Source organism: Oreochromis niloticus, linkage group LG18 (genome assembly GCF_001858045.2).
Source record: "Oreochromis niloticus isolate F11D_XX linkage group LG18, O_niloticus_UMD_NMBU, whole genome shotgun sequence".
NCBI classification, from domain to species: Eukaryota; Metazoa; Chordata; class Actinopteri; order Cichliformes; family Cichlidae; genus Oreochromis; species Oreochromis niloticus.
Window position 1 is genome coordinate 26093330 of NC_031982.2, and position 17772 is coordinate 26111101.

The window sequence follows — 17772 nt, forward strand, 5'->3', positions numbered from 1 at the left end:
TCGGGTTTTTGGGGGATGTTGCTAACTCCGGGTCCGATAACAGGCACCACACCCGCAGTAGATGTGCACGGTGTGAGGTCTCGCAGCAAGCTATCAAACACGGCGCATTTCTTGGCTTTAAAAAAAACCCGCTATGCGTCGCCAGGTGTCTCATCAGATTTGAGGTGTTACCTCCTTTGACAGTATCAAAGTTTGCATCTTTTGCTGTGAAGTACAGCCAGACTTTTGACCGTTTTGCCTTGGGCATTTTTAATCTGTAGCTCTGCTCTAAAAGAACGTACGTACCTGGCCCCGCCTACTATCCTCGGAAACGTAAAATGATTGGCTAGAATTGGCTCAGGGGAAAAAAAGCACCGAAATAAAGCACCGAAATGTGCGCTGCTTTTCGGTCTGGTTACTACCGTTTATGTCAGAACCGGACACCGGTACCCATCCCTAACTTAGGTCTATAGGTTTTCGAACGATGACTCTTTTTAAATAAAACAATGAAGAGTTTCAGCTTTAATTCACAGAGTTTAAATAAATCTGCATTAGCTGTATGTTGTTTAATTTAAAATACAGTGTAGTAGTGTACATGGGAAAAATTACACAATGTGTCAATGTCCAAATCCTATGGACTTTGCTGTAAAGGACGAAAGTATTTTACAGGAAAATGAGTCACACAATTAGACAACACTTTTCTCACAATTCTCTTCAGGTCTCATTGCCACATGTCACAGTTTTATATATCTTTCATATAAAGTGGCTTTTATGTAATAATTTGATCGTGTTTTTCTGATGGTGACTTCGCACCCTGGTCTAAATCTCCTCCTCCTCTGCCTCTCTTAGTACCTGGTGATCGACTGTCAGCTGGTGATGGGGAGGATGGCCTACAGTGCGGATCCAGAAGATTACATCAACGCTGCTCTCAGAATCTACCTAGATGTAGTCCTAATTTTCCTCTACATCCTGGGGAGGAGGTGAAACTGCATATACAAAACACACGGACACTTCAGACTGTGGATTAAAATGTCCTCTATCATTATGTGCTGTATATAATCTCCTCGCATCATGTCACACAAAAAAATCAATGTTTGCATAGAATCTTGTCTTTGTCTCAGATTTAAAGCCATTAAAAAATCTAACAAACAAAAACACCACACTTTATGTTGAGTCATTTATTTTTTTTATTCCCACTCTTCAAAATTTAAAAATCTTCATCCTCATAACAGATCCAGAAGAATATTTGTGTTACAACAAACACCTACACTAAAACCATCCTATCGTTAATAATGATAATGAGACCTTCAACTGATCCAAGGACGTTTAGTAATATACATATACAGGGACAAAAAGTAGTGCAAAAGTTTTTGTGTATCCTCTCCATGTCAAAGAGATACATTTAGTATAACAAACCTCTGTCGAACAACAGCTTTTTCTTATAAATGATACCAGGATATAAGAGAAACTGTAGAAAATCCAAGAAAAAGTTTAATTCAAAGTTGATGTTTTCCCTCAGTTAGTCCCTCATGGTTTCCTCAGACACTCATTTACATATGGAGATGCAGAACATTCAGCAAATCCTGCTGCCAGCATCAGTGATTATTTTGAGTTATTTCAATCCAGCAGTCAATTCTATATAAGATGTCAAAGAAGTGAAAATGCTGGCACTAAGCAATAAACAACCCATATACAAGATTTTCCTTTTTAATATAATTTATTGTATAATGAAACATCCACTAGTCATGCCTGTGATAATGCATCTACAATTTTTGTCTTGGAAAAATCCTAAAACAATTCATTATATTATCAAAACAGCTGTAAATGATTTTTCTCAGTTGAGCAATTGCTGCAGCCCTATATGAATGAGTGTTTTCAGGTGTAACATCCAGACCCCACCCATGCCCCAAAACATAGAAGTTAACGCTACATGAAGAATGACTAAAAAGCCCCAAACATTCATCCATATTTCACGAAGGCCCACAGTTTCCAAGGCTTCACCACAGTGATGAGTAGTTAAACTTTACACGCAGCAGGTACCTCATGCGAGTCTGTGCAGGATTGTAAACGATGAACTCGTTGTAGAGGAGGGAGTAAGCGTTACATTTACCCACTCCCGTCTTCACGCCAGGCCCCATCGGCACAGTCACACCGTCCCTGAGAAAGAAATCGAGAACCAATAAAATAAATCGGTGGGATTAACACAAATGACCTTTGTTTAAAATTTCTTCTAGGTGATTGTAACAATTTTTTTCCCCAAAAAAGAAAACATTCTGCACACTCTTTGGCTTCAGTTTCATTTTTGTTTTCTTAGGGCATTTTTAGGATCTTTGGGGATCCATCCTCTTAACTCCTCCAGTTCAGAATCACAGGAAAGCTGAATCCCATCCCAGCTGTCTTGGAGCGAGAGGCAGGGCACCTCCAGTCTATTAAAAGGCTAACACAAGACAGACAACCACTCACATTCTTATTTATCGCTAATTTAGAATTACCAATTAACCTAACAAGCATGTTTGGACTGTCCGAGGAAGCACACATAGGGAGAGCATGAGGACCCCAGCTGGCCAGGAGATTCACACCCAGGACCAAACAATGTCCTGGGTGTCAAACAGTGTGCAGCAGTATACTACTATTAATTTGCAAATAGAATAAGCTCTGTTATCAAACTTTAGGCTTGTATTGGATAAATGGGTACTGTTATTATGCAAGTGATGAAGATATATTCCAAACTTCCTGCTAATTTTAACAGAATTAGGTGTGAAGATTAAAGAGCATTTTAAGGCATTGAAAAAACTGCAGTGAAAGGTCATAAACTAAATTGTTCAGCTGCAGGTAACTTACTAACAGGACAGGCGCAGTTTGTTAATTGTAATGAAAAGAATATAAATACTGGTCATACACGTGTAGGTAAAATGTAGGCCTAAGGTGACAGTTGTCACTATATATAATGACAGAGTCGTTATAGTGGAAAGGTGATTCAGTAATTAACAGGCTTCAATGTAGGACTGTAAACTGTGCGATAATATTTTGAAACTACTTTCTGTAGCATTCTTGTTTTTAGACAAGTTAACAACAACAAATAAATATGGCTCTAAAATGTTCACACAGCTGAATCTTCTCTATCGTCTTTGCAGATTGTGATTATGAATTTGTTGACTGGTAAATGGAGTGCATTTAGGGAGCATCGTTCTAGTCTCACTGACTACTCACAGTGACTTCAACCCAGTGTTTCAAACACATCGATTTTATATGGGGCACAGGTATATGAACACCTCTTCAATATTTGGCAATTTATTTAAAATTGGTTTTTTTATCCATCTGAAACAATTCAGATGTTGCTAACCACCTACCCCTGGCCCTTTCCTGCTGGTCTGTTTCTCACCCAGCTACATTTCCAGTGAGTTTGAAGAACAACCATAGGATCACGGTTAGACATTTACACTGCTTATTCTTCACAAAGTGGGTCAATCTATTGATGCATGCATCCATTTTCTCCCACTTATCCAATTCAGTGTCAGACAAAGGCTGGAACCTACCCCAGCTGCCATAGAGGCAAGATGCACCCTGGACAGGTTACCAATCACATTTAGAAACTATTATATTGTATTATTTAATAAATTATTTGAGGAAACTTTGTGCACCTATTTTCACGCCTACACACACCACTACTACAACAAACACCGTCACCCGTTCACACATTCATATATGCTACGGTTTTATTGCAGCCTTACAGGCTCCTTACACACCTAAGGGATATGGGAAACTGTGACAAGCAGACTAGAGAAGCTAGGAGTGTATAACCCCACAGACTGCAGCTATTTCAACCATCTAATAAGGTCATAGCAAACCACAAACAAACTGAATTTTCTATCATGGCAGGTCAGACTTAATTTTCACGAATGGTGCTAAATACATTGACTGCTGTGTTTCATGCTCAGCTGACTGGTCTGCAGTGAAAAACAGAATTTGGTGGAAGCTATGGAGGAGAAGCGGCAAAGCAGGAAAAACAGCAGAATAAACAAGGGGAAAGCAAGGCCAGTGCATTAACGAATGAGTCACCGTGTAGCCAGCAGAGTTCAGCATTCAGTATTTTGACTTTCATTTAATTGGTTTCACTCCAAATTGCCTCTTTCTGTAACATAAACATCTGACATTTATATGAAGTGCTTGAACATGGCCCTCAGTAGAGAGGTCTAAGTAGATTAAATAAACAGCTTAGGTAATCTATACAAGCACTATGGGATACAAGGGTCTCTGAACTAAATGTATCACTTTAAATCAGTGTTTCCCACACAAATTGAGCTTTAGACTTTACTTCAGTGGGCTTGACAGGGACATTAAAGCTGCCTAAGTGTTTTCTGTGTTGCTTTCTAGAATTTCTTTTATTTATTTTGCCCATCTATTTACATTATTCCCTTCCTTTTGTTTTAAACGATAAGTGATCTCTACACAACTATCCCCAGCCCCTCCCATGGTGTTTTCCCACCAGCAGGGTGTCATGGTTCTCTTTGGTGCCATTCAGCTGCTCTCCAGAGAGTCTGTTATCCTGGAGTAGTACAGACTACAACAGCAGCTGGTAATAATAATTCTTAGACGGCTCTGGAAACCTGCTGTAAGCTCAGCAGCTAACCTAACTCGCAGCAGGTGGAGAACTGCTTCACTTAACTTAGAGGTTGCATGCATCCCGTCCATACTGTCCTTGAATGAGCAGTGCTGAACACGATAGGCAGCTGTGTTTTGAGTGAACTAAAAGTTATGAAGGCCTTGTTTTAAAGCAATAGACCAAATAACTGAGCAGTAACTGGCCTGTGTTAAATATATCATTATAATTAGAAAGACTTACAGTGTGACAGAGTTTTTGGGGTCAGGTCCAGTCTGTCCCAGCCCCTTGGTGCTGTGCTTTCCAGCAGGCAGATTGTTTGCTTCATAGTCCGCATCCAGCAGCTCATTAGATTCTCCCAGAGCGACCTGTGGGCAAACAGATTATGAATATTTACCAGTGCTGCATTATATTTAAGCCAGACGTTTCATGTGGTTAAATTACACTTTGCAGAGGAGTTTTTCTGGGTATCAAATTCAACTTTTTTGGCTTCCTACAGGTCTCTACCTGAGACCTCAGCAGTAAACATCATCATTGCAGGATCAAAAAATATCTGCATATGCGTAGAATTACAAATGACAAATATATCTGTTCAACCTGCAAAAACAAAACTTCATTGCAGATTACAGACATTTCCTTGGCAGCAAATTTAAGAAATTTGCAGGCCACAGCAGCTGCAACAAAACTTTAATAATGAAAACGATTAACCACAGGGACGCTGTGGGTAAGAAATATGTATTTTCAGTTTCTCTTAAGTTTCTTGTTATCTTGTTCCAAGTTCTTAGAGTTAGTGTGGGATGCTATGATAGTGATAAGCCAAAAATAAAACTAAACTTAACAGTGAAAAGATGAGGAATATAACGCTGGTGTCAATGAATGTCAATGGGATGAATAACCCAATTAAAAGAAGTAAAGTGATACTTAAAATGAGAAAGCTTAATGCCAATGTAATATATCTACAGGAAACACATCTGTCACAGGAAGAGCATGATAAATTAAAGAAATTTGGGTACAGAAATTCTTACTATAGTACTTGCAAGAAAAGTCGTAAAAGGGGGGTAGCAATACTTATTAAAAATTCAGTTAATTTTGAATGTTCTAAAGAAATTCGGGACAGTGAGGGGAGATACATTATTGTAAGAGGTAAATTAGAAGGGGAGGCGGTGACACTAATCAACCTCTATATTCCCCCTGAGAGCAACCAACAAAATGTGAAGACTCTAATTACTACAGTCATGTCAGAATCTGAAGGGACAGTGCTGTGTGCAGGAGACTTTAATGTGGTATTAGATCATAGAATTGATACAACAAGCACAAATAGAAGCAAAAAAAGCCTGGCGAGAATGGTCAATACCTTTATGAAAGAGCAGGGAATGGTAGATGTATGGAGGGAACATCACCCGCTGGATAAGGAGTATACACACTACTCAAAGACTCACAACACTTACTCAAGAATTGACTATGTCTTAATGAACAGATGGGATCTACACAGAGTAACTGAATGCACAATTGGAGTGGCAGATATTTCTGATCATTGTGCTATTCATTTAAAGCTAAATCTAAATAGTAGGCGTAGAAACACCTGTTGGAGGTTAAATCTGAGCTGTCTGAATAAAAAAGAAACGAAAGACCAAATCAAGAAAGATATAAAGCAATACATAGAGGAAAATTCCACAGAAGAAATTAGCCCAACTGTGTTTTGGGATGCATTCAAAGCTGTACTCAGAGGGAAGCTTATTGCCATAACTTCAAAACAACACCAAATGAGGAAGGCCCTGTACCTAAGCCAGGTGGAGGAATTGAAAAACACCGAAATATTATACCGAACAACTCGGAATGTTCAGCTCCAAGACAGAATCAAAACACTAAAAAAGGAAATTGACAATATATTGACCGAAGAAGTGGAAAAAAAACTTAGATTTTTGAAACAGGATTATTATGAGAACGGCCCAAAGGCAGCTAGACTGTTAGCACGGCGTCTTAGACAGCAGCAAGCTGCTAATACAATTCACAAGATTAGGGACCCATCTACAAATAACTTGCAGTATAGCCAGGAAGCAATAGAAGAAACATTTAGGAAATATTACGAAAACTTGTATAAACAACCATGTTCCTCAAATAAAGACGAAAAAACTGCTTTTCTTAACTCCCTAGACTTACCACGTATTGGTACGCAGCAAAACAGCAAACTAACTGCCCCCATCAGTCATGAAGAAATATCTAGAGCAATTTCAAGACTTAAAGCTAATAAATCACCGGGGGCCGATGGGTTTCCCTCAGAGTGGTACAAGAACTTTAAGGAGGAGTTGATACCAATGCTTCAATCATCATTCAATCATACCCTTGCGGAGGGTGTAACCCCTCCCTCATGGAGAGAGGCGATTATCTCAGTAATCCCTAAAGAGGGAAAAGACACCGAATATTGTAACAATTACAGACCCATATCGGTACTTAATGTGGACTACAAAATATACACATCTATAATTGCTAAGCGATATGGAGCAATTATAAGAGATTTAATTAATGAAGACCAAACTGGCTTTATCTCAGGACGTAGAACTCAAGATAGTATAAGAAGGACCCTCCAGATAGTTAATTCGATACAAACAAAAAAGGGCAGTGCGGCCCTAGTAAGCCTGGATGCAGAGAAGGCTTTCGACAGTGTAGATTGGAACTTCCTATATGCCGTGCTTGAAAGGTTTGGTTTTAATGACAGCGCTGTGATGTGCATCAAATCTATTTACCAATCTCCTACGGCTCGAATTAGAATCAATGGCAGCCTAACGGAGCAAATCTCTCTCGAGAGGGGTACCCGCCAGGGTTGTTGCCTCTCACCTCTTCTCTTCGCTCTATATATTGAGCCCCTGGCACAGGCCATCCGACAAAGTGAGGAAGTGAGAGGAATAAATATTAAAGGGGAAGACCACATCATCAGCTTATTTGCAGATGATATCATACTCTACCTAGAAAATCCAAACCAAACTTTAATTCCGATGTTTAATGTAATTAATATCTTTGCTGAACATTCGGGGTACAAAGTTAATGTGACCAAAACTCAGATACTGGCTTTCAACTATTTGCCATCCGAAGAGGTTAAAAATAAGTTTAAACTGAACTGGACTGCAAAACAAATAAAATACTTGGGTGTAACTGTGACTAAACAATTGAGTGACCTTTTTAAAACAAATTATGATAGACTGACCACTCAAATTAAACACGATCTAAACCGATGGTCAACTCTTACACTAGACTTTAGTGCAAGAATCACAACAATAAAAATGAGTGTCCTCCCACGGCTACTGTACCTTTTCCAATCTCTGCCAGTTAAGATCCCAGTGGAAAAATTCAAGGACTGGGATAGGCTCATCTCTAGATTTGTATGGAATGGTAAAAGGCCTAGAATAAAATACACAACATTACAACTATCTAGGAAGCAAGGCGGTGTGGGACTCCCCAATCTAAAAGATTATTACCATGCGGCCCAAACCAGACCAGCAATAAAGTGGTGTGATCAGAACTTTAATGCTAAATGGAAAGATATTGAAATAAAAGTACAGGATGTCCCAGTCCAGACATTTCTTGGGAATGAGCAACTTAAGAAAACTTTACAGCATTTCCTTGATCCTATAACATCCCACACTCTAGAGATATGGTTTGGCCTAGTTAAACAAAGCAAGTTGGAAAGAGAGGTTAAGATGTTAAACTGGGCTGCCTATGTTGTTGGTGTTATACCAAGTGCTCACGACTCAGGATTCAGGAAGTGGGAACAAAAAGGAATAACAGCGATTTGCACAATAATGAAAGATGGCCATTTGATGAGTTTCCAAGATTTAAAAGATCGGTATAGTCTAGAGAAAACCGACTTTTACCGGTACCTGCAACTCAGAGATTACTTTTCAAAGGAAGTACGAAGTCCGCGTACGTCTTATGGCATGCTGGATTGCGTAATTAAATCATACAGGGGCCTCCAATTCAAGGAAATTTCTGTACTATATAAAAACCTAAGAGAGAACACGGCAACATCAACTGAATACATAAAAAAGAAATGGGAGCAGGAAATAAAAACTGATATCTCAACTGAGGAATGGTTAGATATGTGTGAAACCCAGAACACAACGACTAACTCAAGATGCTGGAGAGAATTTGGATGGAAACATCTTACTCGATTCTTTATTACACCAAAAATCAAAAGTAAGCAGACTCAAGACAGCTTGCCATGCTGGAGACGATGTGGTAACATGGAAGCACATCATACGCACATATTTTGGGAGTGCCTGAAACTGCATAATTTTTGGAAGAACGTGACTCTTGTAATAGGCAATATCTTGGGCTATCAATTACCACACAATTTTAAAACTGTATATCTTGGGAACATTAGGGAGTATGTTATGTACGACGATATGTATTTGACAAAAATCCTATTGATAGCTGCAAAGAAAGCTATAACAAGAAACTGGTACAAACTGGATCCACCTTCTTCAAAAGACTGGTTAAAGGTTGTTGGAGAAATCTATGCAATGGAAAAAATGACTTACATTCTCAGATTAAAGGAGGATATCTTCGTTGCTAAGTGGGAGAAATGGACATTATATGGCACCAAGGAAAATTAATGAACGAACAAAACATTTAAGGTCTATAACTTTGTATATCCATTGATGCATGCATGTATAAGTATGTGTATAAGCTGGAGTATGTATGCTGCGGAGTAAAGGCAGGTATGCATATGGTAGTTGATTAGAATTGGCACCCACACCTTTTGTTCGCTTTAGTTCTGTTTGTTTTGACTCTGTGCTTGTATGGTTATTTCTTCTGTAATGTAATACATGTCTGTGTTTAAACTGTGACAAAACTATCAATAAAAACTACAGTGTCAAAAAAAAATAATGAAAACGATTAATGGCAAACCCCCTCCCAAAAAAAACCTTACTTCACACAGTAGCAGCAGTCCAACGTTGTTGTTCTGGTTGGCAAAGCAGTAGTTGGCACTTTTGGATGACATGTCAGCAAAGTAGATACCTTTACCAAACTGAGTGAAAGAGAAATGAGAAAGGTAATATACCGATGTCAGACTTTGAGTTCAATTTCAATGTCTGGGATATTTTCATGTTGAAAATTGATAAAATGTTAAAGACTCCTTAAAATGTAATTGTTTAGATTAATTTTATTGATTTTTTCTTAAAAATTTGTTTCACTTCTGTCACATACAAGCTGAGACAAAATCAAACAGTGTGTATATTTTATTTGTCTTTCATTCTCTCACCGAGGTTCCTGCACCATTTAATAAAATTAAAATCAAGACATTTTTAAGACACCAATAAAACCTAAAACTGGACTTAAGGACTTTTTGAATTTTGATATTCTATCCTACCATGTAACCAGTAACAGGAGCTTCAGGGGGGGCCACTCGAAGTCCCTGACTGAGGATGCTGACCCAGTTAGACAGACGTGAACCGTGCCACAGCAGAGTCCTGGCGGACAGGTAGATGGTTAGCTTGGCTCATTGTGAAAGAAAACATAATTTTCATTGACATGAATGTCATATTTTTATCAAGGCAAATGTGCAACAAAATAAACTGGATTTTGAAGTCAGCTTTAAGTCATAAAGCAGTAACAGTATTTCTTCTTACCTGTTACTTAACTGTGACAGGAAACTGTTGCTCTCCCCGCCTCTGTCCACTGAGAAAATGTCAAGCACAGTCATGGTGTAGTCGCAGTGGGTGGGGGCGTGAGTGGTGTGCAGATACTTCTCTATCACCTTCACACAAAGAGGAGGAAAGTTAGCTCGATGAACAATGAAACAAATCCAAGATAATACTGAAGACCAACAACTACACAAGTTTTAGTGTGAAAGGAAATGTAGTCAGCTAAAGAAAATCTCCATGGTTCCTACTCAATATCAGTCAGTTCACTGTGAGATATATGCACGTTATCTCTTGATTAAATTAAACAACATTTGCCACAGTTTACAGAGCAGTACCCTACCTGATAGGTATTTTAGTCTACATTAAAAGAAAATACACTGGAAAAGCTAGTATTTCCAGCATATCAAATCAATTTTACCCTATTTTAAATTGAAATCATAACAACAGAGCCTTTGCTGTTTTCACATTTGGACATGATAGGTTACACAAACTCAGCAGCAGCAGCTTCTGCTGACAGACAAACTATCTGTGGTTGCAGACAGACCTCTGGAACACTACAGGGAGTGCAGAATTATTAGGCAAATGAGTATTTTGTCCACATCATCCTCTTCATGCATGTTGTCTTACTCCAAGCTGTATAGGCTCGAAAGCCTACTACCAATTAAGCATATTAGGTGATGTGCATCTCTGTAATGAGAAGGGGTGTGGTCTAATGACATCAACACCCTATATCAGGTGTGCATAATTATTAGGCAACTTCCTTTCCTTTGGCAAAATGGGTCAAAAGAAGGACTTGACAGGCTCAGAAAAGTCAAAAATAGTGAGATATCTTGCAGAGGGATGCAGCAGTCTTAAAATTGCAAAGCTTCTGAAGCGTGATCATCGAACAATCAAGCGTTTCATTCAAAATAGTCAACAGGGTCGCAAGAAGCGTGTGGAAAAACCAAGGCGCAAAATAACTGCCCATGAACTGAGAAAAGTCAAGCGTGCAGCTGCCAAGATGCCACTTGCCACCAGTTTGGCCATATTTCAGAGCTGCAACATCACTGGAGTGCCCAAAAGCACAAGGTGTGCAATACTCAGAGACATGGCCAAGGTAAGAAAGGCTGAAAGACGACCACCACTGAACAAGACACACAAGCTGAAACGTCAAGACTGGGCCAAGATGAGGATGGAGTCAAGCTCAACTCCCAGTCCTACTGCCAGTTTCTGGAAGACACCTTCTTCAAGCAGTGGTACAGGAAGAAGTCTGCATCCTTCAAGAAAAACATGATTTTCATGCAGGACAATGCTCCATCACACGCGTCCAAGTACTCCACAGCGTGGCTGGCAAGAAAGGGTATAAAAGAAGAAAAACTAATGACATGGCCTCCTTGTTCACCTGATCTGAACCCCATTGAGAACCTGTGGTCCATCATCAAATGTGAGATTTACAAGGAGGGAAAACAGTACACCTCTCTGAACAGTGTCTGGGAGGCTGTGGTTGCTGCTGCACGCAATGTTGATGGTGAACAGATCAAAACACTGACAGAATCCATGGATGGCAGGCTTTTGAGTGTCCTTGCAAAGAAAGGTGGCTATATTGGTCGCTGATTTGTTTTTGTTTTGTTTTTGAATGTCAGAAATGTATATTTGTGAATGTGGAGATGTTATATTGGTTTCACTGGTAAAAATAAATAATTGAAATGGGTATATATTTGTTTTTTGTTAAGTTGCCTAATAATTATGCACAGTAATAGTCACCTGCACACACAGATATCCCCCTAAAATAGCTAAAACTAAAAACAAACTAAAAACTACTTCCAAAAACATTCAGCTTTGATATTAATGAGTTTTTTGGGTTCATTGAGAACATGGTTGTTGTTCAATAATAAAATTATTCCTCAAAAATACAACTTGCCTAATAATTCTGCACTCCCTGTATGTTCCTGACATAGTGTCAATTAGTTAGTGTAAACATAAATTAACTAGCAGTCAGAAGGTCACAAATAGTCTGTTTGTCTTGCTGCCAAAAATAATATATGAGCCCTGACAGGTTTGGCATTATTAAAGTAACTACCAAGGAGAATATGATCAGATGAGAAGATTCACCACAAAATATCGACTAGTCAACTCTGAGGTTGCAACACTTCAAGTGAAATGACTACAAATGAATAAATTATTCTCTGTGCATAACGATTTTGATGCAGAAAAGTCTTAAGCAACTACATCGGCCTATTAAATTGTTTTCAGGCTAAGAACAGGTAACATCAATAATGTAACACAGTTTGGTAAAACTGGATAGTTAATTATTTAAATCACACTGACCTTGTACTCGTTGCTGCTGGAGTCCAGAGGCTGCAGTTTGCACTGGAGGGAGTGATACTGTCTGTCCAGAGGATGTTCATCGCTGTCTTCACTGGACTTGACCATTTTTACTGCTATCTGGATGTCACTCAGTGCCTTTAAAACAGGGATGACATTGTTCAGTTAAGAAAAAATTTTTAAGCAAACTGAAAAATATCAAAACATTTTACCTCCAAAAGGGCAATTTTGGCTTTCAGCTCTTCTTCTGTTTGGATAAGTGGTGGAGTTTTCAACCTATAAGGGTTACATCTTTTAGTTACAGCAAGACAGGAATCGGCGGTTATTATTCACTCTCTGGTTTTGTCTAAAGTTTCATCCTTTTACCCAAAGTCATGTGGGATGCGGGTGTAAAATTGATTGCATGCTTCTAAAAGGTCACGATTGCTCCCTTTCTTCTTCTTCAAGCAATCCTCGATCTTCTTCAGTGCTGAGTAACCTGCTCGGATCTGCTCTGGGGTCAGCTTGCCTAGAGGTAGAAAGGAAGAAAAATGTCAAGTCTGACACAGTGTATGGAAATACTGGTCACTCTGTCACCAACTTCATCTTCTCAATTAGTCAAATCAACCTATAATGATGAATTTGAGTCAGACTGACCAAGAGGAGCTTTCTTGGTGTCAAACTTCATCTCCAGCACACACTCCTCCATGGCTTTCAGATCACAGATGAGCTCCAGGAGAGACTGAATCCTTAAATCCAGCTTAGAGGTCTTCTTTTTTGGTTTAGTATCCACTGTGGTCTGATTCTCCTCCTGGAATGGTGAAAAACATCCATGAATACAATGTGACACATCCAACCTTTTAATTCAGTTCAGTTTTATTTATATAGTGCCAAATGACAAGAACAGTCAGCTCAAGGTGCTTTATACTGTAAGGTGAAACCCGACAAAGATACAGAAAAAATCCCAACAATCAGACATTCCCCATATACGGAAACACTTGGTGAGAGTGGGAAGAAAATATTGCCTTTTAACAAGGCTCAGGGAGGGGCAGCTACCTACTGTGATCTTTTACTGAATGTAACATATTTCTGAACATATTTCTCCAGTGCAACTTCTGGTGACAGAAGTTTTGGCATCATAACACTCAAAGACTCCTTCCTAAAAATCTATGGTACAATTCTTCAACAATAGAGGTGACAGTTATCCGGCCCCCAGAGAGCTAATTAAGACCCAGAGATGCTAATCAGGTCAGGCCTCTGGACTGAGGTGTTTATGAAGCAGTAATGTCGTGGGCAGTAGTGTGACTTTCTTTCTATTCACTTATATAGGAATTTCAAAGTAAGAACGCCCAGAGACTGTGCCAACATGGCTGCTAAATGCTATGAATGACTTTTAGCAAGACTTTTCTTAAATGTACCTTTTCATTCGTGCTGTAGTCCATAAACACCATGTCATATTTTCCAGCTACTTTCTCAAAACTATCTCGATGCTCCCACTCGTTCTTGGTCTTCTCAAAGAACCTGCAGCAAAAAAAACAAGTCGGAATTTCACCAAACACACATCCATGCAAGGCACCTGGAAAACCTTTCTTTTTCCACTGTCAGTCACATAAACTCACTTTTTCTTAAAGACGTCCTTGGCCTTCAGCAGGTCTCCACCACAGGCCGTAAGGCTGTTTTGACCTACTTTACCCACTGCAGAAACAAATGATAAAAATCAACAAAATGCACAAAGGTGGTACAATTTCTGCAAAATGACAAATATTTTCAAGCAAAAACTGTCAGTTGACAGTGAACATACCCCTGCCCCATCTCATCCACACACTGTAAACCTTGGAGTTGTCGTCCTCCAGCAGCTGGATCAGGTAATATTTGTTGTTGTTAAACTGAAGATTTGTCTACAAATTGAAACAAATAATGTTTACTGCAGGCTAAAAGTTGAAAGCTAAAGCTAAAAAACTGAATTTGTGAGTTTTAAAGTGTTCACTTTTTCATTATTACCTATAAAGTACCACCTATACTGCTCCAGAATGAATAATAAGAAATGTTATTAAAGTGGATCTATCATGCTATCGCATATTTACTGAACAATGAGGTCAGCGTGTGCACAAATAATCCCTGTGAGCCAAAAGCTCAGGGTTCAGGCTGCTCCAAACAGTCAGTTTCTGACAGGTTTTTGGATGATGTCGTAGACAGGGGTAGTGCCTAGTATGACCATCTAAGGCACACAACCCTAAAAAAAACTATAAAGATGGAACTGAGCATAATTTATTTCCTCTTAATTGTGTTACCTGGTTTAGCATCACGTCGTAAACATCATTTCCTTCATTATAAACATGAGCCTGAAACAGAAATATAAAAATGAGCTATACAAATCAAAATAATCCCAACATCTCTGCATTCAGGAAATATAAATATTTTTGTATAAAATATTTACTTTTTTGTGTTTAAAAAGAACAGATTTGAGATGATGTTAAAAAATAATTGAAACAGAACCAATTACTACTTCTTATATTTTCATGTAACAGTCATATGTAAATCTACTGATAATTAGGTGAGATGAATTTAATTATCTTGTAATTGCAACAATACTTCTCAGATTTATTGGTTATCTGTTTAGTATGTGGAAAAATGCAATCATATATAAGTTATTCAGTTGAAAACAACCATTTAGAAAATTTTAGCTTCGCTGAAAGATTTATTTGTGTTTAACCAGACACAGAATAGTTTGTCACAAGAGGAAGTGTAACTGGGGGAAAGCTTTGCCTTCTAGCAGCCAGGTGTCAAACCACGAGCATGACTGACATGAATCGTGAGATTTATATATCGTGTGGATGCAGACACTGTACCTTTCCTAGTTTGGCTTTACATTCAGAGTCTACTGGTGCTTTTCCCTTCATGACCACTGTCTTCACAACTTCTGTTCAGAGCAGATCAGACACGAAAGAGTAGTGAGGGGAAGAAACATCTACAGTTCAGATGCAATTCCATGCTCACCTGATCCTTAAAAGCTTTAAAAGTTACTGTGCTTTGATAATGACCAATATTGTCATGGCTCCAAAATTTTGTAAGTATATATAGAAATTAGATCCATGTTACCTTCACTTTTTACTTCTTCTTTGGCTTTTTTGGGCATTTCTTCAGTTTTTGTCTGGCTCTTGCTTTGTCCTCTCCTCTTCTTAGCTGCAGGCTGCTCTTCTGTGTCCTCCTCTTCCTCTTTAACTTGAGCTGGTTTCTCATTATGAGCAGCAACGTCACCAGCTTCATTCTGACTTTCTTAATAAAACAGGAGAAAAGAGGAAAGACTGTGAGTACCTCCAGGAATTCAGATTTTTCAATTAAATTTAAACTGAAATAAACTATATAAATTTCATGAAATTATGTTTTAGATACAATTTCTACAAAAAAAATGAAAAATGAACAGAACTGCAGTTAAGAAAATATCAAGCAACACAATTTAAAAATGAGGAATTATGAAAACAGAACACAGGGAGCAGGGAGGATGACAGAAAATTCACAACAAAAAAACTAAAACAAAGTGATGCTGTAGGAGACAACAGCAGACATATGTGGTGTAATACATAATTCGCACACCTGTTTTTACAGTCTGACAGCGAATTTTCCGTTTGTACTTTGTGACAGGATTGATCTGAACCATCTTCTTCAGATCAACTTCATAGGCTGTCCCCGAGCCCAGAGAGAGAGTGACAGATGTTTTTCCCGAAGAGACGGCCGAGTCCAAGACGGCACAGGCTGATGGAGAGTATGGTTCCCACTGTCTTTTATCTCCCATCCACTGCCACACTGATCAGAAACACACACAGAAGAAAATCTAACTCTTACACACTGGCCTTTTAGAGATTAGAAACAAGTCTTTAAGTTATTAAAACTCTGTGTGTGTAATACCTGTTTTAAACTTCCTTAATTTTTAGTCCCCTGACAAATACCAATCATATTAAAATAAAAAAGCATTAATGCTGCTGTTGTTTAAAAAATGAAGCTTTCTGAAGTCTGGATAAACTGCAAAATAGTAAAGAGAAAAATAAAACCAATACATGCTTCTTTTTTTTCCCTGGAAGGTGCAGATAGCTGTCAAACATTTTAGGTTAATTTTAACAGAAGCAATATAAAGAGTGGCTGCAAAAAAATCAGCCTTACTTTTAAAGGGAGCTCATTACACTCGAATTCTCCCCTTAGTTCAACAAATACATCAGAACAAACTGTTTTTTCTCGCCTTCATTTCAGTGCAAACTCCCTTTATTCCAAGTTTGTTCTGATTGGCTGCTCTAGGCAAACAGAAGGTTTGAAAAGTAGCATGATCATGTTTGGGTTAACCCTCTCACTGACATCATCTGGAACAAAAATTTGAGGGAAAATGTCAAAAGCTAAATGTTTACAGTAATTTAAAGCATAATCATTTCTACACACATTGGCATCATTATTTTAAAATTAAAGTGGTCATATTTAACATAAACATTCCAGCATGTTAGCAGTATATATTAGACAGAAAGCAGGTCACATCAGAACAGGCCCCTTCGCTTTTGGTATGCAATAAATGTAGCTCACAACAAATAAATACCTTTTTTTTGGTCGTTTTAACCGCTCACTTAGGAACTTATTTTAGGAACCCTAACCCTTACCTGAAAAGCAAACCGAGCAACAAAAAATGTTTTGTTTGTTTTTTAAGTTGACAATTTTTTATTATTATTTCACACAGACAGTACCGGTGTCTGAATTATGAGTGAAGCTTCATAATATTGATCTTCATGCTGTCTCCTGTCCGAACATGTCCACAGTTCAATGGCGTAGTTACCCTGCAGCAGCTACAATATTATGCTAATAAAACACACAGACCTGTTTTTGACTGGGCTTCTCCATTTTCTGGTGCACTCTCACATTTATTTCGCGAACTTCTCGCTCGCCTCATGGTGGGTTATTAAAAATAATTATCTGGCTGCTGTTAAAGGGGAACCTCAGCGATAACACTAAAACACGGCGGGAAACTTTTCCCCACCGTACTACTGTTTCCTGACCGGCAACCGTACTGCAAACGATTGTTTCATGTGAAGATGAATCACTCCGCCGTGAAAACTGAAACCATTGTTGTTTCCGGCGCGAAGGCGGTTAATATGACAACGATTTATATTAAACCCAGTTCAATGTTTAAAATACATTTAGGTTTATATCTGTTTTAATTTAGTCCCAACTTTGTCTATGCTGTGGCCGAGAGGTAAACTTGATGTCGTAGATGCTGGACAGTAGGCGGAG

At 38.6% G+C, this 17772-nt stretch overlaps 2 protein-coding genes across 7 annotated transcripts in view; one reads left to right on the forward strand and one right to left on the reverse strand.

Annotated features, from left to right (window-relative positions):
* Positions 1-2109, forward strand: part of si:ch211-284o19.8 (protein lifeguard 1) — an 8519-nt gene extending 6410 nt beyond the window's left edge. For 2 of the 4 annotated variants that reach the window (XM_025900370.1, XM_013272739.3), the window contains exon 6: positions 829-1857. In XM_025900370.1, the coding sequence (XP_025756155.1) occupies positions 829-963 (135 nt within the window). In that variant the 3' untranslated portion in view covers positions 964-1857. Of the gene's footprint in view, positions 1-828 lie in introns of all 4 variants that reach the window. The other 2 variants (XM_003447512.5, XM_019347666.2) reach the window with 2 other exon arrangements.
* Positions 1777-17730, reverse strand: parp2 (poly (ADP-ribose) polymerase 2). 3 transcript variants are annotated; one of them, XM_013272736.3, is made up of 19 exons: positions 17359-17730; positions 17228-17280; positions 17084-17127; positions 16099-16308; positions 15604-15780; positions 15354-15424; positions 14796-14846; positions 14306-14402; positions 14124-14199; positions 13923-14025; positions 13162-13315; positions 12892-13033; positions 12738-12801; positions 12529-12663; positions 10207-10334; positions 9948-10047; positions 9507-9605; positions 4823-4947; positions 1777-2136 (listed from the first exon to the last, which is right to left on the reverse strand). In XM_013272736.3, the coding sequence occupies exons 4-19, from the start codon at positions 16295-16297 to the stop codon at positions 1977-1979; spliced, it is 1881 nt and encodes a 626-aa protein (XP_013128190.1). In that variant the 5' UTR covers positions 16298-16308; positions 17084-17127; positions 17228-17280; positions 17359-17730; the 3' UTR covers positions 1777-1976. The 3 variants fall into 3 exon arrangements, with proteins under 3 accessions (XP_013128190.1, XP_013128191.1, XP_005476770.1); XM_013272737.3 differs by lacking the exon at positions 17228-17280 and having other exon boundaries at positions 17358-17730; XM_005476713.4 differs by lacking the exons at positions 17084-17127; positions 17228-17280.
* Between the last annotated feature and the right edge of the window lie 42 nt (positions 17731-17772).

What these genes read in the sequence shown, in the direction of transcription:
- parp2 (XM_005476713.4), bottom strand. Translation starts at nt 17,431, where the DNA reads ATGAGGCGAGCGAGAAGTTCGCGAAATAAATGTGAGAGTGCACCAGAA. An exon ending in GTAAAGCCAAACTAGGAAAG is followed by an intron (nt 14,847 to 15,353) that starts GTACAGTGTCTG and finishes TTTCTGTTTCAG; the next exon opens with GCTCATGTTTATAATGAAGG. An exon ending in ACGACGTGATGCTAAACCAG is followed by an intron (nt 14,403 to 14,795) that starts GTAACACAATTA and finishes TTCAATTTGTAG; the next exon opens with ACAAATCTTCAGTTTAACAA.